The sequence below is a fragment of the Crocodylus siamensis genome, chromosome 1 (assembly GCF_052110815.1).
Source record: "Crocodylus siamensis isolate JL-2025a chromosome 1, ASM5211081v1, whole genome shotgun sequence".
Classification (NCBI taxonomy): Eukaryota; Metazoa; Chordata; order Crocodylia; family Crocodylidae; genus Crocodylus; species Crocodylus siamensis.
The window spans coordinates 415,426,054-415,449,153 of NC_143395.1; the positions used below are offsets into that span (position 1 = coordinate 415,426,054).

General features: G+C 49.4%; 1 protein-coding gene across 9 annotated transcripts in view; it reads right to left on the reverse strand.

The window, feature by feature from the left end:
- GDPD5 (glycerophosphodiester phosphodiesterase domain containing 5) overlaps positions 1 to 23,100 on the reverse strand; it is a 312,070-nt gene that overhangs the window by 24,213 nt on the left and 264,757 nt on the right. For all 9 annotated transcript variants that reach the window (XR_016439661.1, XM_090030758.1, XM_090030763.1 and 6 more), the window contains 4 exons: positions 16,216 to 16,366; positions 12,821 to 13,039; positions 9,780 to 9,937; positions 274 to 421 (listed from right to left, as the gene is read on the reverse strand). Coding sequence is in view for 8 of the 9 variants with exons in the window: in XM_090030758.1 (XP_089886884.1) it covers positions 274 to 421; positions 9,780 to 9,937; positions 12,821 to 13,039; positions 16,216 to 16,366 (676 nt within the window). In the remaining variant the exon portion in view is untranslated. The remainder of the gene's footprint in view (positions 1 to 273; positions 422 to 9,779; positions 9,938 to 12,820; positions 13,040 to 16,215; positions 16,367 to 23,100) is intronic.

Here is a 23,100-nt window from a genome sequence, read left to right on the forward strand (position 1 = left end):
GCAATGGATTTGGGATGGGGGGAAAGTACAAAGATGGAGTTTTGTGTGGGGAAGTGGGAAAAATATCCAAGCTAGGGCATATCATATGTAGGACAGGAAACCTCTCTGAAGGAACCCCTGCTTAAAATTTTGGCAGTAAAGAATTTAAATTGCACCTCCACGGGTATGTCTATTATCTACAACCAACCTCTGTGCACCGTCACCGTGCCATTCAGACCTCACTGCAGGCAAATTTAGGCGCTGTCTGCATATTCTTCATTTTGTGTTGCTTACCAGTATCCAGATGGGAAAAGGCACCTTGCTGAGGATATGTGAGCTATCGGATGTGACAGATTGAACACCAGCGCACCACAGGATGGAGTAAAGCCAAGGCTCATTCACAGTGTAGAGATTAGTGCTCAAATTCGCTGTGGCATATTCCCTGTTGGGAAAAAATAGAGCAACACATTAGTATCCATGAAAGGCTTATGAGCATCGAGTGCCACAGGTCAGTGGCTACAACGAGACAGCTGCAGAGGGAGATGAGCGTCAGCTCACAAACAGCCTGATGTGGCTGGACTGTAAATTTGATGAAGGTCATTTAAAAAGTGAGCCTGTCCTATTAAGAAATGTAACATCATGGTAATTTAGTACTTTGACCTTAAAGGCTTTCTTGGCTCTACCGAACCAGTCTACCCAGACCAGAACCCAGCTTAGGCATACAAATGCTGTCACCTTTCTTGTTTGCATACTGTACCTTCAGGGTTTGCTTTGGTTTTTTTTTTAAAGACTACCTAATTGCAGCTATGTAAGTGGTTTTAGCTGCATATAACACTGTGTAGGAGGTCCACTAAATTAAAGTCAAGTCCACTCTCACCACCACCCCTCACCCTGTGCTCAACTCCAGGAGATTTATGGGGATTCATAGTTCATTCAAATTCATAGTTTGCAATGTCAAATGGATTTGGAGTGTGGGGGGAAGTATGAAAATGGAGTTCAATGTGCAGAAGAGAGAAATGTATCCATCCTAGGGACTATCATAACATTTGGCAAGTTAGGGTGTTATGTCTTGTGCTGTATCAAGGTTGACTATGTAGTCTGGCCAAGAGATTTGACAATGGATTTGTATAAGACTTAGAATCAGAGAAAATGAGGGTGGAAGGGACCTCAGGACGTCACATCTAGTCCAACCCCCTGCTCAAAGCAGGACCAGCCCCAACTAGATCATCCCAGCCGAGGCTTTGTCTAGCTGGGTCTTGAAAACCTCCAAGGATGGAGAGTCCACCACCTCTCTGGGTAACCTGTTCTAGTGCTCCACCACCCTACTACTCAGCGACTTTTTCCTAATCTCTAACCTAAACTTCCCTTGTTGCAACTTGAGCCCATTTCTCCTTGTTCTGTCATCTGCTACCACTGAGAACAGTCCAGCTCCATCCTCTTTGCAACCCTCCTTTCACATAGCTGAAGGCTGCTATTAAATCCCATCTCAGCCTTCCCTTCTCTAGACTAATTAAGCCCAATTCCCCCAGCCTCTCTGCAAGTCCCTGAACCATTTTTGTCGTCCTCTTCTGGATTCTTTCCAATTTGTCCACATCTTTTCTGTAGTGGGGGGCCCACAACTGGACACAGGACTCCAGATGTGGCCTCCCCAGTGCTGAAGAGAGAGGAAGAATCACTTCCCTCGATCTGCTGGCAGCGCACCTACCAATGCAGCCCAGGATGCCATTAGCCTACTTGGCAACAAGGGCACACTGCTGGTTCATATTTAGCTTATTGTCTACTGTTTCCCCCCCAGGTCCTTTTCTGCAGAGCTGCTGCCCAGCCAGCCACCCCCAGCCTGCACCGGTGCATGGGATTGCTCCCTCTTAAGTGCAGCATTTTGCACTTGTCCTTGTTGAACCTCATGAGATTTCTTTCGGCCCAATCTTCCAATGTGTTTAGGTCTCTCTGAACCCTAGCCCTCCCTCCAGTGTATCCACTACTCCCCTCAGCTTGGTGTCACCTGAAAACTTGCCGAGGGTGCACTCCACCCCATCTTCCAGGTTGCTGATGAAGACATTGAACAAAACCAGACCCAGGACTGACCTCTGGCACACTCCACTTGATACTGGCTGCCAACCAGTTGAGCTATTGATTGCTACCCTCTAAGCCTGATGCTCCAGCCTGTTTTCTATCCACTTGTTCTGGATTTGTTTCAGACAGTGCATTTGTTCAGATAGGGGTGATCCTGCCTCAGGTAGAGGGTTGGTGCAGATGACCTCTGGAGGTCCCTTTCAGCCCTACTTTTCTATGATTCGATGAAAGTTTGTTTAGTCCACTCCAGTAGTTAGTGATTCTGGTGTAGGGACCTGGCAATGTTTGGCTGAGTCCCTTCAGGGCCTCCAGTTTACAAGCAATTCTGAAGTGGGAGGTCTGATTTTCGAGGGTGCAGAATAGAGCCAGGACAATTATACAGACCATTTCACAATGTCCAAGTAAGTATCCTTCTCTCTGATTGTCCCAGAGATGGACACAATGAAAGAACAGGAAGGAAAAAGAATGGGCAGGATTGATCCCTCTCCCCCTTAAAAAACAGAGTTTAAGTTCCAAAAAGTTGCCGTGAGAAACATGGTACCGAACCCTACAAAAATAGCAAGGCCTCCTTCCACTGGAGACATCCCTTACTTGAAGATCAGCAATTAAGACCATCTGCATACATTCTGAACCTCACACACTGGAGAGAACTAATGAATTTAGTTAATGCAAGAGGAGACAAAGTGATTTAAATAGGGTTGCCAAAAGGTCATGTTGAAATTTGTGAATTCCCCCACCTCCCCCAAAAAAAATACTTTCTGAAAGAAACAGGAACGTTGCAGTAATGAAAATTCAATGGCAGATGAATGAGACATGAAGGCTGCTAATCAGGTTGAAACGGTGCCTGGATGTACTTTGCCTGAAAAGCCTACGTTTCCTCTGAAGATGATAACGGCTAATATTTATTATTTCAAAAAGGATCATTTAATGTTGCCACATACTGGATGCAAATGTAAGAAAGTTATTAGAATGAATCCCGGTCTCCTTGAACTTTCATGATCCCCACTAGGATGTGGGCCAGCGCGTGTTCTCTTCCAGGTTGGCGGATCTCCCCCGCAGGCTTTAAACTGGGCTCATTGAGAGAAGGGGAAGATGAGGGAGGAGGAAGCCTTGGACTGCCAAACCAAGCACCACTCGCAAGTACAGCCCAGCCTAGACCACCAAGCAGAACATATACACAGGGAAGTGACAGGGGCCAGGGCAATGCTGTGAGTAGGGGGCCAGGGCACACATCCTCAGGAGGCCTCAAATGCCTCTACACAAATGCTCGTAGTATGGGGAGCAAGCAGGAGGAACTCGCCCTCCTGCTAGCTGACACCAACCTGGACATAGTGGGGCTCACCGAAACGTGGTGGGACCCAACACAGGACTGGGCGGTGAATGTCAAGGGCTATCGGCTGTACAGGAGGGACAGGCCAGGGAGGAGAGGTGGGGTGCGGCGCTCTACATCAAGGAGGAATACACATCCTCACCAGGTAGCACAGGGTCAGAGGAGGGGCACACGGAAGTGCTTTGTGTTAGAGTACAAGGCAGTTGCAGGGAAAGAGACTTAATGGTGGGGGTCTACTACAGACCTCCCGACCACGGGGAAGAACTCGACCGTGAATTCTCACGTCAGCTCACAGAGGTCGTTAGGTCCAAGGATGTGGTCATCATAGGGGACCTGAACTTTCCAGACATCTGCTGGGAAGAGCAGTCAGCCAGGTCTGACCGCTCATGTAGGTCCCTAGCCCAAATGCAGGACCTCCATTGAACCCAGGAGCTGCACAGCCCCACAGGGGAGACGCCTTGTTGGACCTGGTGCTGGCCACGGGTTATGACCTGGTGCGGGGGCTGCGGGTGCTCGACCACCTGGGCGACAGCGATCATCGCCTGCTGGGAGTCACCATCCAGCGCAAGGTGGCAAAGGCCTGCAGCAAGGCAGCGGCCCTAGATTTTAGGAGGGCAGACTTCAACGAGCTAAGGAGGATAGTTGGGGAAGCACTGAGGTCCCGGAGGGGGGGAGCCGGGTGTCCAAGGAGAGTGGTTGCTCCTTAAGGAGACGATCCTCCAAGCCCAAAGGGAGGTAATCCCAACACGGATCAAAGCAGGCAGGAGGGCGCAGAAGCCCCCATGGCTCACCAAAAGCATCCGGGAATGTCTCCTAGCTAAAAGGGAGGCGCACACCCGATGGCAGGGAGGGGTCATCACTAGGGATGACTACACTGCAGTTGCTCGGGGATGCAGAGGGGGGTCAGGGAGGCCAAGGTGGAGATGGGACTGGGACTAGCGACCCGGATCAGGGACAACAAGAAGTCCTTCTTTAAATACATAGGGGACAAAAAAGAAGGTACTGGGTAACGTGGAGCCCCTGCAGGACACGCTAGGAAATTTGGTCGTCACACCAGACGACAAAGTTAACCTATTTAACGGCTTCTTTGCCTCCATTTTCCTGAGCAGGGACCGGATCAGCCCCCCCACCGAACCCCCCTCGGGCCCAGGGGAGGCGCACCCAGGCCCAGGGTCAGTGAGGATCTAGTCAGGGAGCGTCTGGAGGGACTGGACGTGTCTAAATCAGTGGGTCTGGACGATCTCCACCCCTGAGTGCTGAGGGAATTGGCTGCGGTCATTGCAGGACCCCTGGCACGGCTGTACGAGCACTCGTGGGGCTCTGGTGTGGGGCCGGAGGACTGGAAGAGGGCCAACGAGGTCCCCATCTTCAAAAAGTGGAGGAAGGAGGACCCGGGAACTATAGGCCAGTTAGTCTTACCTCCATCCTGGTCAAGATTTTTGAGAGAGTTATCCTGGCGCGTGTCCACGAGGGGCGAGTGGGGGAGATCATGCTTAGGGGCAACCAACACGGGTTCATTAGCGGCAGGTCCTGTCAGACCAACCTGGTGGCCTTCTACGATCAGGTCACCAAATCCTTGGACGCAGGGGGAGCAGCGGACATCGTCTTCCTGGACTGTCGGCAGGCCTTCGACACTGTCTCTCACCCCATTCTCATTAAGAAACTGGGGGCTGTGGTGTCGACCCCCACACAGTCAGATGTGTCACCAACGGGCTGGAGGGCCGCACCCAGAGAGTGGTGGTAGATGGGTCATGTTCGGCCTGGAGGGACGTGAGCAGTGGGGTCCCCCAGGGCTCGGTCCTCGGGCCCGCACTGTTCAACATCTTCATCAGCGACTTGGACGAGGGGGTAAAAAGCACCCTGTTCAAATTTGCTGATGACACTAAGATGTGGGGGGATGTGGGCACACTAGACGGGAGGAATAGGCTGCAATCGGACCTAGACAGGTTACAGGGGTGGGCGGACGAGAACAGGATGGGATTCAACACCGACAAGTGCAAGGTGCTGCACCTGGGGAGGAAGAACCAGCACCATACCTGCAGGCTGCGGACTCCCTTCTTGTCACTGCAGAGGCAGAAAAGGATTTCATAGATTTCATAGACATTAGGGCTAGAAGGGACCTCGGGAGATCACCGAGTCCAGCCCCCCGCCCAAAGGGCAGGAAGTCAGCTGGGGTCATAGGATCCCAGCAAGATAAGCATCCAATTTGCTCTTGAAGGTGTTCAATGTGGGTGCTTGAACCACCTCCGCTGGCAGACTGTTCCACACCTTGGGGGCTCGGACAGTAAAGAAATTCTTCCTTATGTCCAGCCTGAAACGGGCTTGCAGGAGTTTGTGACCGTTCGACCTCGTCATCCCTTGGGGCGCTCTGGTGAACACACGTTCCCCCAGATCCTGGTGGTCACCCTTGATAAACTTATAGGTGGCCACCAGATCACCCCTGAGCCTGCGCTTTTCCAGGCTAAAGAGTCCCATGGCTCTCAGCCTGTCATTGTAAGATCTGTTTTCTTGACCTCTGATCATGCGCGTGGCTCTCCTCTGGGCTCTCTCAAGCTTCTCCACATCCTTTTTGAATTGTAGAGCCCAAAACTGGACGCAGTACTCCAGCTGCGGCCTCACCAAGGCCGAGTACAAGGGGAGAATGACGTCCCGGGATTTGCTCGAGAAGCATCTATGGATGCAAGCCAGCGTATTGGTCGCTTTACTAGCCACAGCATCGCATTGCAGGCTCATGTTCATCTTGTCGTCAATGACGACCCCCAAGTCTTTTTCTTCTGTAGTGCTAACCAACGTAGCACTGCCAAGCCTATAAGGGTGCTGCAGGTTTTTCCTCCCAAGGTGGAGAACCTTGCATTTTTCGGTGTTAAACACCATCAGGTTCTCGTCTGCCCATTTGCTGAGCATGTCCAGGTCAGCCTGGATCACCCGCCTGTCTTCTGGCATGGATGCTTTGCCCCAAAGTTTAGTGTCATCGGCGAACTTGGCCAGTCCACTCTTGACTCCAATGTCCACATCGTTAATGAAGATGTTGAACAGTATGGGTCTCAGGACAGAGCCTTGAGGGACCCCACTGGTCACAGGGCACCACGATGAGTGACTGCCATCAATCACAACCCTCTGGGTCCGACCATGAAGCCAATTTCCCAACCAGCGGATTGTGGTGGAGCCAAGGCCAGTTTGGCCAAGAGATGATCATGGGATACCAGATCAAAAGCTTCTTTGAAGTCAAGATATATGACATCAATCTCTTCTCCCTTGTCCAGGTGATAGGTCACCTGGTCATAGAAGGAAACGAGATTGGTCAAACAAGACCTACCCACAACAAACCCATGCTGGCTATCCCTTAGGATGTTAGCCTGGGCCAGTCCCTCAAGGATGGCCTCCTTAATAAACTTTTCTAGGATCTTCCCCAGGATAGAAGTCAGGCTAATGGGCCTGTAGTTAGCCAGATCCACTCTCCTCCCTTTCTTGAAGATCGGCACCACATTGGCCTTCTTCCAGTCTTCGGGCACTACACCAGAGCGCCAGGAGTTTTCAAAGATCCGTGCCAGGGGCTGGGCTATGACGCTCGCCAGCTCCTTGAGTACCCTGGGGTGCAGGTTGTCAGGGCCAGCTGACTTGAAGGTATCCAGCTTCTCAAGGTGTTCCTGCACGAGGTCAGCATTGATGGAGGGTAGGGGATCCCCCTCACCCAGATTTCCCTGTCCCATAGCAGGCATGGGCATCCCGTGTGACTGATGAAAGGACTGACACAAAGTACCTATTTAATAGGTTGGCTTTTTCCTGGGCGTCAGTTGTCAGTTCCCCATCTGGTTCAGCAGAGGTCCAACATTGCCCTTGCTTTTCCTCCGGCTCCCCATATATCTGAAAAAGGACTTTTTGTTGTCCTTGATGCCTGAAGCTAGTTGGAGTTCAGTTGCAGCCTTGGCTTTCCTGGTTTGCTCCCTGCAGGACCGGACCAGCGCGGAGTAATCCTCCTTTGAGGTGAATCCCGTCCTCCATCCTTTGTAGGCTTTCCTTTTTAGCCACAGGAGGTCCGCTAGGTCCCTGGAGAGCCAGGAGGGCTGCTGTGCCTTCTTGCTGCCTTTCCTCCGTGTTGGAATAGATTTAGCTTGTGCACTGAGGATCGCTTCCTTGAGAAGCAACCACTCTTCTTGAACTCCCATCTCCCTGGGGTCATGGTCCCTGAGGGCCTGACCGACTAGCCTCTTGAGCTTGTCAAAGTCGGCTTTTCTGAAGTCAAGGACTTCTGTGTTGCTGACTGACTTGCCAGCTTTACGGCGGATGGTGAAGGTGATCAGCTCGTGGTCGCTGTCACCCAGCTTCCCATTGATCACTAGGTCGCCGATTAGGTCGTCCCCCATAGCCAGTACCAGGTCAAGCAGCGCTTTGCCTCTCGTTGGCCCATAGACTTCTTGAGTCAGGTAGAGGTCATCCACGCACGAGAGAAAGCTTTGCGACCGTTCGGATTTTGCTGAGTGATCTTCCCAGGAGATGTCCGGGTAATTGAAGTCACCCATGACAACCAAGGTCCTGGAGCTAGCGGCCTCAGTCAGTTCCCGGGCGAACTCCTGGTCAAGCTCAGGAGTTTGAGTGGGAGGTCTGTAGTAGACTCCCACCATTGTGTCCCCTGTGCCGTATTCTTGGAGTCATCATTGATGCCAAGATGAACATGGGCCGGCAGTGTGGGAATGCAGTCAGGAAGGCCAACTGCACCTTGTCATGCATCCACAGATGCATCTCGAGCAGGTCCAAGGCGGTGATCCTCCCCCTCTATCCGGCACTGGTCAGGCCACAGCTGGAGTACTGCGTCCAGTTCTGGGCACCGCACTTCAGGAGAGATGTGGACAAAATGGAGAGGGTCCAGAGGAGGCCACTCGCATGGTCGGGGGGCAGCAGGGCAGGCCCTACAAGAGGAGGCTACAGTACCTGAACCTGTTCAGCCTCTACAAAAGAAGGCTGAGAGGGGATCTTGTGGCCTGTTACAAACTAGTCAGGGGGGATCAGCAGGCATTGGGGGAGTCCCTGTTCCCCCGAGCACTGCCAGGAGTGACCAGGAATAACGGTCACAAGCTGGCAGAGGGGAGATTCAGACTAGACATCAGGAGGTGCTACGTCACGGTCAGGGCGGCTAGTGTCTGGAACCAACTTCCAAGAGAAGTGGTGCAGGCTCCTACCCTGGGGGGCTTTAAGACCAAGCTAGACAATCACCTTGCTGGGGTCGTTTGACCCCCGTACTCTTTCCTGCCATGGCGGGGGGTCGGACTTGATGATCTGCTCAGGTCCCTTCTGACCCTACTATGAATTTGAGTATAAAGGTTTTCTTTCCCACTGGATGATCCCATGGGTAACACATGGGCAACATCTAATACTTAATGCCCATTACAGTTCCTAAAATGAAGGTGGTTATCCAGGGTTACTTCCTGTCTAGATTTTCAACCCATCACCCCAGTTTAAAAAAACATTGCAAGGGACGGTACCAGCTAAAGTCAAAAGCCACAAACAGCTATCAGGAGAGTTTTTCAGGACCACATAAAATGCTATCAAAATGTCTCAGTTTTGAGAGATCAAAGAATCATCACTACCAAGGTGTCCTACAGGACATCACTACCAAGTGTCCTAGAGGACAATATTTTAAAATGGAGCACCTTATGCTGAGTCTCTAATTACTGGACTAATAATTACCATAAATACCACTACTACCACAACCGCATTGATCCAAATCCAGGACAACCCTGAATTTAAGATGACCCCCCAGTAATTAGATTCTGTACATGGAAAAATTATAAAATTATTAGAGCACCATCTTAAATTCGTTCCCCCGACCCCCACCACTGCAGGGAGGGCAGGCGGTGTGGAAAGTTCAAGCAGCTTGCTTTCTGCTGTGAACCCCACCCCCATAAATGCCTGCCCCCCTTGTACCTTCCCCCCACATCCTTGGGACCCTGCTTCCTCCCCTTCCCCACAGCCCCTGCTCCCTACCTGCCCCCTCCATCCCACTTACCCTTGCTCCAGCACCTTTGCAGTAGTAGTCCTCCTGCCTTACCTGTCACAGGTAAATGGTGTATGTCTTGTATTGTGTCAGGGTTGACCCTTGCTAAGAGGTTACACGATGGATTTCTATGGGATGGTTTGGAGAGGAATGATCCTCTCTTGGGCAGGGGGCTGGACTGGATGACCTACAGAGGTCAGTTCCAGCCTTACTTCTTTATGAGTCTATGTATGGCAATTTGTGCAATTCAGGCTCCAGGGCCAGCTTCAGGAATATGGGAAGTCTCCTTATGAATGGGCCAGAGCAGGCCATCTCCCTCTGGATGTGTAAATGCATGCAGGATGACGTCTACACAATGGCACAGAACACGGGGAGGTTCACAGTCACCAAAGCAAAGAGCTGTACCTGATGTCCTCGCTGGTGACCTTGGTGTAGCGCAGGTTCAGCTTCTTGATGCCCTTCTCTCTCAAGCGCTTGACGCCGGCCTTGATGCCAGAAGTCTGCTGGAAACCAGGCGCAATCTGCCTCACCAGCTGCCGCTCCGTATCAGGCAGCCACATCACCTGGGGGGGAGACTCAGTCAGCATAGAAAGCCAATGCAATTAAAGAGTCAAGCCTCAAAGGCAGCAATGTGGGCCGCTTGAGGCTGTTCTTACAAGCCGCAGCTGGGAGGTTGCGAGGATTACGCTCTCATGGAGGAAGAGAAATTAGGCCAGAGTCTCTCGCTTGGCTTTGCTCCTAATGGTCTAATCAGCTCAGAGCTGCTTAAAGTCTCGCACATCTTCATTAAAATACATTTCGAAAATGGGGACGGCTGGCTGACTCAGTGGGCTCTTGTGCCAACTTCTCATCGCCAGATAAGAAGGGCAAAGGAACAAGAACAGCCTTATGCCCACACATTTTGTGCCCATCAAAAAGCATCCCTCTTTACCCAATTCCTCACAAGCGGAGACCAGGGAAGTGGTCTGTAGTGCCGCAGGTCAATATGAAGATGACAGCCGGGTTGGGACAGCTTCCGGCCATCTAGACTAACGCTACCCAGGCTACGCTTTGATCAGCCTGATATGCATTCAAATGGCCTCTGGGCCTTCAAGTCTATCAACGTACATATAACAACTAATCAATGCTCATCTAACGTAGCATGTGAAGATGCTGCTGCAAGAAGTGGGGATCCTGGGACAAAAAGGACTTGACTTGATATAGCTAGGCAGCGGGCTTCAAAATGGATGAGGAAGGCCTACATTTATAAAGATCCTGCTCAGTTCTTCACTATGGGATCACCTAGGTAATTGCAATGCGAAAGGAACATGATTCCCCCATGACTTTGAGGGGGAGCAGATAAGAGATTCAGGTGAGTTTATACAAAGGATCTCTGTTGGTGGGGCCACATGTTTCACTGAAAATTGTATGGCAGTGTCAGTCACTCAAAAGACAGATGGAGGCTAAAATTAGATCCTTCCCCCAGGCTAATTACTTCCTAAGTGTGATCATTAAACATTTCCACTTTTTCTTTCCATGCATTTGCATTATTTGCCTAATTGGGAAGCTTGAAATATTTTTAAGAGGCACAACTCACACAGCTGCTCAGCTCCACAGCTCAGTTTATTTTAAGCCAGTTACAATTAGGGGGAGAGGTGATGACTAGAAGGTTTCCTGGTTTGATCAGGGGCAACTGAGACCCTATACTTAAAGGGTTGCATTGCTCCAGGGGATGGGCTTGTTTCCAATGTGAAGGGGAAGAGGGAAGCTTTCTTCCAGGAGAAGACCTAGCACGCTGGGCTCAGGTGACAACAGCTGTCAGGTCAGAGGGAGATGGTGGTTTGAGATTCATTCTTTGCAGCCCTTGGTCTCTGGAAGGTCCGAGAAGGGTGCTGGAAATGCATCTGCAGCAGGTTAGCGGACCAAGGCTGGCAAGATCTGCCACTGATCTGTCTTAGGATAGGCCCTGGGACAGGGCTTTCAGGCCTGACTTGGGGTTTCAGACTAACGGAACTGCCTCTGGATTTGTTTCTTCTTCTCTTCAAGAAAGCAGGGCAAAATACTAGGCTAAAGAGAAAACAGCCTGCCTGGCACTGATTTCTCATCCCTGCTAGGTCCCACCTCCTCAGAAGGGAAGCAATTCCTCCATTTTACACTGAAGCCTGGCTCCAAGCATCAGCCTCTTTCCTCTGCACCCCACTGTCTTGAAATTAGAAAGTCTCAGGTGCTGCTTGCTTTGAGCAAAAAGAAGTCCTTCACTTCCAGAGATCTGGGACCATGTCTTTGCAACCTGGATGCCCCGTAACAGGACACTAGCATCTCTTAGTCTTGCAGAACGTCGGAGCTGAGCTATCTCTGGGCCGGGGCCAGGTAAGGCTGTCTTTTCTTCTTCCCAATTCAAATGCCAGCACCTTGCCACACAAGGTGGTCTGTGGGCTTCCAAAGTCATGAGTTCCCCCAAACAGCTCCCAGATTACAAAACGGAGGCACTCTGGGATCTGAACAATCCCAGACAGAAATACGAGCTTGAGTGTGGTTACTTAACTGGGAAACAAGCTGACAAGCCTCATTAGGCACCTGTACATACCACATGTTGTAATCCTTATTAAGTTAAATAGGCTTATAGAATTTAAACTTGTTTATTTTGGAGCGTCACATCTGTGTTTACACGCACCAGGTTTTCAAATGAATTAAGCTTTGGAGCATGGTATCTGTGTTTACACATGCTAGGTTTTCAAACGAACAAAGCTGGGTGCCTTGCTGGCATCTCAGGAGAGTGGGACAGTCCAGCGCTGCCAGCCCAGGCCCTCCCCCACACACACCGTGCCCATGCCCTGCCATGCAGTCATGAAAGCAGGGAGTCAGCAAACCACAAAGGGGAAAAAAAAGTGGAAGCAATTCAAAAGCAAAAGTAATTCAAAGGGGTGGACTACAAAAAAGTTGCAGTGGCATCTGGCGGACAGAGGATCATTACGCATCTTTGAGTGTCTTTGTGTTTGCACACAACAAATCCATGGACATGAGGCTTTAATTCCCTGCAAGCCAAACTAAACTACGTCTGAGGAGTTTTAGTTCATTGCGGCAGAAAGACTTTTAAAGCATCTGGAAAACCCACTTGTGTAAACAATCACACAGTTGCAGTGCAAGGAAAAACAAAAACTGTGGCATGTACAAAGCCCCATCGTGGCCAAGAAGAGAAGGGCCCACAAACCTTTACATAAAGGAAAAAAGGGAAGAATAAAGTAGGTAGCCCTGTGAGAAAGACATCCAGCTTAAACCTTCAAAGCCCCCGCTATTGAAAACATCCCATAAGCAAGGGAACTGCCCAGTTCCCCACACAGTGAATCCAACTGGAAATAAGTCAACACAGACCTGGATTTCTCCCATTTTTAAAGCAATTGTCCTTCCATCATGCTTGAAAGCAGCCAACCCACAAGCCTCCAGATGCAAAGTGATGCACAACTTACTGCCTGCTGCTGAATCCCCGACATCAGGATGGTCTCCAGGGTGATGTTGATGTAAGTGCTGTGGTAAGGATGATCCGGTGGCAGGTTCTGGAAGTTCAGGATCAATGAAGTGTTGTCCTTTATGATCTGCAACATATCCTCCAGCTTACAGATGGATTGGTTCCCAGCTTCCACGTAATCAGAAGCTGAGAGAGCACCAGCTGTCCAGAAGGGGTCATCCTGAAAATGAATGAGCACAATTGTTTCCAGGAAACTACGATTCCCCATGGAAGAAAATGCAGACAAAACTCACTTTCTGCCTTTGTCTTGGTGACACTGAAGTGTCCTCTGATAGCTACTTCTGACATATATTCTGTGACTTGCTAAGTTCTCACATCACCTATAAACAGTCAAGCAATGCATGAAAGCAATGTAGGACATAGGTGAAGACTCTCGCTAGGAGGTATGGCTTCTACCTCCAGTTCATGGACTTGAATGACTTGGAACAAGTTTGCTTTGTGCCTTAGCTTCCCCAAGGAGGAAATGATACCTGCTCTCACCTAGAATAACACATGCAGTTCTCTGAAAGGAGATAGCAGAAACAGAGGGGGGATTGGACATGGGTAAAAGTGATCGGTGGCATGAAAAATGCACCTCATTTGTAGAGACTGGAAAAATATAGGGATTGCTTAGGGAAGTGAATTTTAAAGGGGATGATAAAAGCACACAAAATAATAAATGGCCTAGAGAAGGCATTTTGGGAATGTCTAATTCAATCATTCCAAAGGGTGCCCAATAAAACTGGAAGGAGCTCATTCCGAATGGTGAAAAGGAAGCACTTCTGCATATTGCTTATATGGTGCGTGGAAGAACTCATTGGCACGAGTTTACCTGGATTAAAACAAAAAAAACAGTCCAGCTATTTCTAAAGAAAAATACAAAGCTGAGCTTCAATTGGAAGGATTAAGAAATGAAAAGGAGTCTTGAAAGCAAAGTAAACACCCATACTTCAGGAGCAAGAGTCAATCTCTAGCTCTTTGAGGTTAAATCAGATATTTCACCGTGAACACCCTGATCAGCATCAGCAAAGTTTCTTGTACTTTCCCCTGAAGGAAGATGGTACTAGATTGTATAAAAGGGAGAGAAGATCCTGGAATAGCCAGATATGATCTCATTCTCTCTGGCTCTTTTGTACTGAGCACTGTTGGGAAGGTGCTTTGAGATCCTTAGCCGAGTAGTGCTCTGCGGCCACGTCTACGTGTGCACTAATGCACTGGTCTTATTGCACATTAAGTTTATTATCTGTAATAACAAGTACTAACCCAATGGACAGTAAGTGATGCTACTGAGCGGTAGGACCAGTGCATGGATTTTTAGTGATGCAAATGCACAGTAGACTCATTTACTGCACGGCTTTTGCCTGATGTGCTGAAGCGCAGTAGACTTAATCAACTGTGACTTTAGTGTCTTGTGCGGATGTGCCCTGTAAGTGCTAAATAATGCTAAGTATCATTACTATTACTATTTGTCCTATCTTTGCTGTTAAGACTATTGCCATCACACAACCATGAAGAGTAGAGAAGGCAAGGAGGAGAAAGTTTTTAAGCTATAGCACTGGCCCATTGGACATGCTTGCCATCCTGCAGGAAGCTTTTCTTTCAAATACACACACATTCAAGGTTATTCAAGAGAATTCATGCCACAGGCTAGGACAGAATCACAGATGCAGACTGGCTGTACCCTGGATAAAGCTGTATTAGCACATCCTGATGATCTTGTTGCTATGTTTACAAGGTGAATGGCTCTACGGGTTGTATTTATCGTTGTGTTTTTAAAGGCAGCTCATTTATTTGAGAGACAAAGATCTGCAAGACGGTAGAAGGCAGCAAGGGGAGGGGAAAAAAATCACTCCCAACAGATAGTGATTAAAGCAGAAGATTTAATGTCAGAGCAGCACCTAGCTGGTTGCAGCATGATGGGAACACTTCCTAAAGGATATTGGGGCAGAAAAAAAATGCTTGGTATCACAATCAAAAAGTCATTTCAGACCAATGCAGAGCTGCCCGGCCTTGATATACTGTGCAATCTGAACAGGGTCCTTATCTGACAGCATAGACAGAACTGGGCTATAATCATTACATTTGAGTGTCACCTTCCTTTAAACCTCTTCGCAATATCTGTTGCACTAAAGGAAACTGAATCTGCCAGCATTCTCCGGTCTTTCTAAAGGAAAGATTTGATGGAAGAGAGAGACCATGTCCAAGCAGAAACTAGTGACCCCGCCATATGCTGTACCATTCTTGTTCCATCACACCAAGATATGGTAAGAGTCATTAAAGGAGGAAACAAACAGTGCACTGCCCCTGGATTGGTAAACTGCATTAAATACATTATTACGATAAAAGCTCTGTCTTGTTTTCAGGACTATTAGAAGCACCTGCTGCTGTGCAGAAGAATAGCCGGATATAACAGCGAGAGTACTACAAGAGCTCTGTAACCAGGAACATTTCAGGCATCAATAGTAAGGAGCCGTTTCAGCGCAAGCACACACTCTCCTTTTCTTTATTTTCCTTTGAATAAGACTGCATGTAATCATTGCTAGCTCTTCTCTAGCAGATCTAAAGGCACTTCACAAAGATCAGCAGCATTATCCCCAGTTTTATACTTGAGGAAACTGAGGCACAGAGAAACAAGGTCACTTGCCCAAAGCTGACCCAGCAGTCCAGTGGCAGAGCTAGGATACCTGAGCACCATTGCCAAGTCCAGGGCTACTGGTTTAATTACTAGATTACAATGAGACAACATTAGGGAACCAACTGACTGCTTTAGTATTTGCTGGCCGAATAAACAGCATCTCACAGTAGTAACAGTAGTACTTAGCACTTGCATGCTCTATCCCCACCATTTTAGAGGTGGGGGAAACAGAAAAAACAAGATCCATAAGCAATTTAGATCCTCGTTTCCTGCCTCCTAGTCTATTGTCCTATTCCCTTGGCCTACGCTGCCTCACAGCAGGTGGTAGCACACATAAGGCAGTTTTGGGATGCACAAAACCAGACCAATGCGTGCGCATTCACTTGTGTACAAATCCGAGTGAGGCTACTGACCGTTCTTGATTAATCTCTCAAGAAAAAGATTGCTTCTCTGACATACTGGTACAGACCACAGTGCTGCATCAAACCATCAGCTCCCAGATTGCATCAACAAAGGTGGCACAGCGACATTCTTCAGTACGGGATACGGCAAGTCTGGTCACATTTTATTAAACTATTTTGCGGGGGAACTAGCAATACTCTCATCTCCTGACAGGGCCTGAATTGTGAGCTTTTCAACCAGTGTCCTGGCTTCTGAGACAATCATGCAGTCTCCCTCCTCTAGATCGTAGGATCAGACTTCACTTTAGGACTTGTAGGTACCTTTAGGAACCATCCGCCAGCATTCAGCTTCTCCAGGTGCGTCCAGTTGAACATGGACGACTGTTCGTAGGCCAGCTCTGGAAACACCTCCTCCACATTTGTCGTTCTCCTGAGCGTCTCGTCGTGCATGAGGAATGGCACTCCGTCGTAGCTGCAAAAACGCATGGGCATCTCCATTAACTCATGGGCATTAAGCATAACACATACCATATTAGGAACCCAGTAGCTTCTGCTGTCTGCCTCCTCTAGCTGTGTAGGCCAGTGTTAAAATGTGATCGAGGTCTCAGTGAAGAACATCTGAGATTGGCAAAGGTAATATACATGAAAGGGAGTAGGGGGAAATCTTTTAAATGCATTTTTGAGGCTAAGATGTAGTCACATGTTCACATAGTCCCATACAACCCAATCTTGGAGTTCTTCCTTCACATCTAGTTACAAATACGACTGCCGATTCTGTGCTACTGTCAAAAGCTATCTTCAGCTACAACCAAAAAGATTTAAAATGTGTTATTAATCCCACTGGTTTTGTACTATTGCTGTGGCACACAATAATATGGGAGATGTTTCACAGGTCTGTAAAACAAGACCAACCCAACCCTCAAAGTTTTACAATCTAAAAACGGGATGACAGCTGAATTTTTCAAAAAGCACTTCAGTTACTTAGGTCCTTCAGTCCCAAATGGGTGTCTATACACATGCTCTGGGTGGGTGAAGAGGTTTAATTAGAGCACCTCCCACAGACACTCTAATTAAAGCTCCCACAGCATCACGTGTATTCAGCGTCCTGCACTTCAAAATGGCAGTGCAGGCACTCTAACTAAGGCTTATTCGACAACCTTTAGTCAAAGCACCCTAACTGCCATTTTGAAATGTGGGACACTGAATACACGTGACACTGCAGCAAGCTGGAGCGTTTTAACTAGAACAGTCCAGCAGACTTGATTAATTGCATCTGCATCTGATCTGATGGCCACCTATAAGTTTATCGGGGTGACCACCAGGATCTGGGGGAACGTCTGTTCACCAGAGCGCCCCATGGGATGACGAGGTCGAACGGTCACAAACTCCTGCAAGACCGTTTCAGGCTGGACATAAGGAAGAATTTCTTTACTGTCCGAGCCCCCAAGGTCTGGAACAGTCTGCCAGGGGAGGTGGTTCAAGCACCTACATTGAACACCTTCAAGAGTAAATTGGATGCTTATCTTGCTGGGATCCTATGACCCCAGCTGACTCCCTGCCCTTTGGGCAGGGGGCTGGACTCGATGCTCTCCCGAGGTCCCTTCCAGCCCTGATGTCTATGAAAATCTGTGAAATTCTAATTAGAACGCATCAGAGCACATGTCTAGGCACCCCAAGAGCTTAAAGCTTTTAAGTCACAAAGATCTCCAACCAGCATAAATGTTTATAGAGCTCTTAATTTCAGTCAGTTTTCATCACACGTTCAAGTTGAGACCCAGTGTTCATGTTTCACAAATGACAACACTGAAAAAAACTGTCCAGAAACATGCCCAAGGGTGAGGACAGCCAGGGTTGGACTTTCCGAGGAATATTTTCCTCAATTGCAGCATTGCAAACTCGACTTGAAAACAGGATGCCTACAAAGACTAATATTCAAGTCCCATGTGAAAGATCCCACATCCAACTCAGGAAAGCAATTTTGTTGCTTATGTTGGAGCCAAAAAAAGAATGAAAGAAAGGGAAAAAAAAAACCCTTCCTTTTCATGCTTGCATTGGCTCTGCAGTGCTCAAATGGAGGAGTAAAAGTCCATTTTGGGGTCTGGAGAAACACAGATGCCTCTTTATTATATCCCAGGAACAGATTGGCTGATCATAAGTACACTCAAGTTCCTGGTGAAAATGGGAGGTGTCTTAAAAAGACAAGCTAGATTTCAGAACAAATTAAAGATTTGCAGGACAAGATGCATGCAAGCAGCTGTGGAGGAGGTGGCAGATATCATGAGCACGTTTTTCTCACGAAATAAAATAGCACTGGTTATACAGCACCCATGATGTGACGCCCACAGCAGGGTGTTTACATTAGACCAATACAAAGGTGCCAGCATTATAAAGAAGATGGAGAAAGGAGGAGGTTCTTAGGCCTGAGGATGAGGTTTCTTTGCTGCAGAGTTTTGAAGCCTAAACCGAAGTACCATAGCAAACTCCTCAAAAAGATCAATAGTCTAAGTCCTGGTTTGCAAAGTCAGGAAGATGAAACGGAGGCAGCTGTTTAGAGGAAAAGGTATTCCCACGTGAATCCAGTCACTTGCTGGCCAGAAATGTTGGGATGAAAACCCCTAAAGGAGAGAGAAGCTCAAGAGAAAAGGTCCTAAATACAGACAGGGTTAATAACAAATCCTACTCGACTCAAATTAAGAGGCAAAATGAAGAGTCTAGCCTTGAGCTGGAAAGGGAGCAAAGGAAAGTTTTAGATGACGCCATCAATGCTGTCCCAGCATTTCCAGTGCCCATGGAAAGCCCTTATCTGAAATATCACCCATCTTATTACATAGTTTGTCTATTTTAGGCTAGAAATATTACCACCCCCCCACACCAGAGCAGCATGCTGACACAACACCTGCCATGACCAGCGGTGCACTGTACAACAGAAATTCAGAGGTCTTTTATAATGGGGTGACAAATGCCAGGCAAACAAGGAATGAAGAGTGTTGAGTGTTTGACGAAGATAGGAGCCTAAGACTTAATAAATCTCTCAAGCTGAGCATCATCAGACACTCCTTAAGCCACAAGCCAGAAGAGAAAGGGTATTTAACAGTCTCTCCCTTCTCTAATCTCTTCTTGCCCCATATACAAGTTATTTGGAAAACCTTGAACCCTGTGGCAAATAGCACTATACAGACCAGTGATTCTCAACCAGGGTCCTGCAGAGCCCTTGGGTGCCTTAACATCCTTTTAAAGGTGCCATGAGATACTGCACCCTACTAGGTGTACAAACACCTATATAGGGGGCACAGCTACACGTGCAATTAGCATGCCTGAATAAACTCCAGTGCAGTTCGCACCAGTGTTTATTGCTCCCAAGCATAGCATTTACATGTGCACCCAGGACAGTAGTACATTGAGCTAGGGTGGCACAGCCCCAGCTGGCAGAGGGTGCAGGGGCCAGCCTGGAGCTGCTCTGCCCCTGCTCAACTTGCAGTGGAGAGGCTAGCTGGGCCATGAGGATGCTACAGTGTGCGGCCAACAGGCAGACAGCCCCTGCCCTGTTGCACTTTCAGGCCCTAGCCAGCACCAGTCACTGTCTACATGTGCATTACAGCAGAGTAAATAACTCTGCCATAGGACAGTTCTTGTGTCAGGCAGTACCATGGGCGACGTGTAGGGGGTGCATGGTGGTGCACGTGCACCCCCCAAGGGCGCCGGTGCACCCCCTGACAGCCAGCATTCCCAGGCTGGGGGTGGGGAAGGCAAGAGTGCTGGTGCCACCCCAAGCGTGCCAGCCAGGGAGTGGGGGCACCAGGCGAAGCGATCCCCACAGTTCCCCCATGGCTGATCATGCCCACCCAGAAGTGCCAGCGGTCGGTGCGATCTGCCATTGCAGGGGGGGACTCCCCCTGGTTATGAAGGATTACAAGGCTTTATGAAGGATTTCAAGGCTCTGGGGGACAAGCTTAAGGAAACGGGTGCAGGTGGTATTCTCCTCTCTTCTTCCGATGAGTAGGTGGGGTGGGCGACACGAGGCCTGCATTGGCGAGGTCAACCAGCGCTTACACAGTTGGTGCCATCAGGCAGGACTTGGGTTCCTAGATAGTGACCCATGCTTTCGGGCAGGGAACTTGCTGGGGTGGGACAGGCTTCACCTCTCTCCTAAAGGCAAGCACATCTTCTCTTCCAGGTTGGCTGATCTCATACGGCGAGCTTTAAACTAGCCTTGCCAGGGGAGGGGGCCACAGGAAGACAAGGAGACACCACCCAAGCAAGACAGGTGACAAATGCAAGGAGTGACCAGGTAAGAAACAGGGGTCCAAATCAGCGGGTGGCACACGCAGCTGGGAAGGCCTTAAATGCCTATATACCAATGCTTGTAGTATGGGGAATAAACAGAAGGAACTCGCCCTCAGAATAACCAGTTCAGACCCAGACATAATAGGGCTTACAGAAACGTGGTGGGATTCCATCCCACGACTGGGCAGTTAGCATTGGGGGCCATAGGCTTTACAGGTGGGATAGAGAAGGAAGGAAAGGTGGGGGTGTGGTGCTGTATGTCAAGGAGCAATACACATCCTCTGCCAGCAGAATGGGGTCATAGGGGCAAGCTGAAGTACTCTGGGTCAGGATACAAGGGGGCTGCGGGGAGAGGGATCTAACGGTGGGGGTCTACTACAGACCTCCCAACCAAGGGGAGAAGCTGGACCAGGAATTTTCAGGCCAGCTTGCAGAGGCACTTAAGGCAAGGGATGTAGTTGTCATGGGTGATTTAAATTACCCGGACATCTGCTGGAAGGAACAGTCAGCCAGGTTGGACCGTTCCAGGAGGTTTCCTGGCCGAGATACAGGACCTCCACTTAATTCAGGAGGTGCACAGTCCCACCAGAGGAAATGGTCCTGGCCACAGGCGACAACCTGGTAAGGGGCCTCCAGGTCCTTGACCACCTGGGTGATAGTGATCATCACTTGCTGGAATTCACCATCCAGTGCAGCGTGTCAAGGGCCTGCAGCAAGGCGGTAGCCCTAGACTTCAAGAGGGCCAACTTCAATGAATTGAGATTAGTGGGAGAGGCGCTGGGGTTCCCGAGAGCAGGGGAGCTCAGTGCCCAGGATGAGTGGTCGTTCCTTAAGGAGACGATACTCAGGGCCCAAGGGTTGACCATCCCAACAAGAAGCAAGGGGGGCAAGAGTGCTCGAAAGCTCCCCTGGCTCACCAAGGGCGTCCGAGAATGCCTGATTGCCAAAAAGGCGGTGTACAACCAGTGGAAGGGGGGTGCTATCTCCAAAGAGGAGTATACCTCCTCTGCTCAGGCCTGTAGGGGGGGTGTCAAGAGAGCTAAGGCGGACATAGAACTAGGACTTGCGTCCAAAATCAAAGATAGCAAAAAGCCCTTTTTCAAATATATAGGGAGGATGAAGAAAGCACCGGGAAATGTGGGGCCCCTGCAAGATCCTCTGGGCAATCTGGTGGTTGCGCCAGAGGAGAAAGCAGACCTCTTGAACCAATTTTTCACCTCCGTTTTCTTCGGCAGAGACCAGGACTTCCCCACCGCGGTGCAAGATGGACTTGAGGGGAACGCCTCCAGACCTCAGGTTGGGGAGGACCGAGTTAGAGAGCTTCTGGAGGGGCTGGACAAGTTCAAATCAGCGGATCCAGATGCTCTCCACCCCAGGGTGTTGAGGGAGCTAGTAGGGGTTATTGCAGGGCCTTTGGCATGGCTTTATGAGCACTTGTGGTGCTCGGGCCAGGTGCCAGATGATTGGAAGATAGCCAACGTGGTCCCCATCTTTAAAAAAAGGGAGGAGGGAGGACCTGGGAAACTATAGGCCCATCAGTCTTACCTCAATCCTAGGGAAACTCTTTGAGAAGATCCTCAAGGAGCACATCTGCGATGGGCCGGCCTCAGAGATGATGCTCAAGGGCAACCAGCACGGTTTCATTAGGGGCAGGTCATGTCAGACCAACCTGATTGCCTTTTATGATCAGGTCACAAAGGCCTTGGATGCAGGTGTCGCCATGGACGTAGTCTTTCTGGACTTCATCAAGGCCTTTGACACCATCTCCCACCCCATCCTCATTAAAAAAAAACTAGGTGACTATGGCATTGATGCCTACACCATCAGATGGATTGCAGATTGGCTGAAGGGTCGTACTCTGAAGGGTGGTGGTGGACGGGTCATATTCGACCTGGGGGGAAGTGGGCAGCGGAGTCCCCCAGCGCTTGGTCCTTGGGCCCATGCTGTTCAATCTTTTTATCAGCGATTTGGACAAAAGGGTGAAAAGCACCCTGTTTAAATTCACTGATGATACCAAAATTTGGGGTGAGCTGAGTATGCTAGTAGGGAGGGAAAGACTGCAGCAAGACCTGGATAGGTTACAGGGGTGGGCTAACAAAAACAAGATGCGTTTCAATACTGACAAGTGCAGGGTGCTGCACTGGGGCAGTAGTAACCAGCAGCACACTTATAAGATGGGAAACTCCCTTCTTGAGAGCACGGAGGCAGAAAGGGATCTTGGAGTCATTATTGACTCCAAGATGAACATGAGCCGACAATGAGAGGTCACGGTTGGCAGGGCTAACCGGACCTTGTCGTACATCCACAGATGCATCTCAAGCAGGTCCAGGGAGGAGATCCTCCCCCTCTACGCAATACTGGTCCAGCCGCAGCTGGAGTACTGTGTCCAGTTCTGTGCGTCCCACTTCAGGAGGGATGTGGACAACATGGAGAGGGTCCAGAGGAGGGCCACCCGCATGATCCGGGGACAACAGGGCAGACCGTACAATGAGAGACTGCAGGACCTGAACCTGTTCAGCCTTCGCAAGAGAAGGCTGAGGAGGAACCTGGTAACTGTCTATAAACTCACTAGGGAGGACCAGAAGGGTTTGGGAGAGACCTTGTTTCCCTAACAAGGAATAACGGCCACAAGTTGTTGGAAACGAGGTTTAGATTAGACATCCACAAGAACTACTTCATGGTCAGTGCAGCTAGTATCTGGAGCCAACTTCCAAGGGAAGTGGAGCTGGCTTCTACTCTGGGGGTCTTTAAGAAGAGGCTTGGTGCCTACCTGGCTGGAGTCATTTGAGCCCAGTCTTTTCTCCTGCCCAGGCAGGGGGGTCAGACTTGAAGATCTACAAGGTCCCGTCCAACCCGACTTCTATGATTCTAACCGGCTGCTTGGGGGGGGGGGGCAAGTGCCCCCCCCCCCAACTCAAGAGG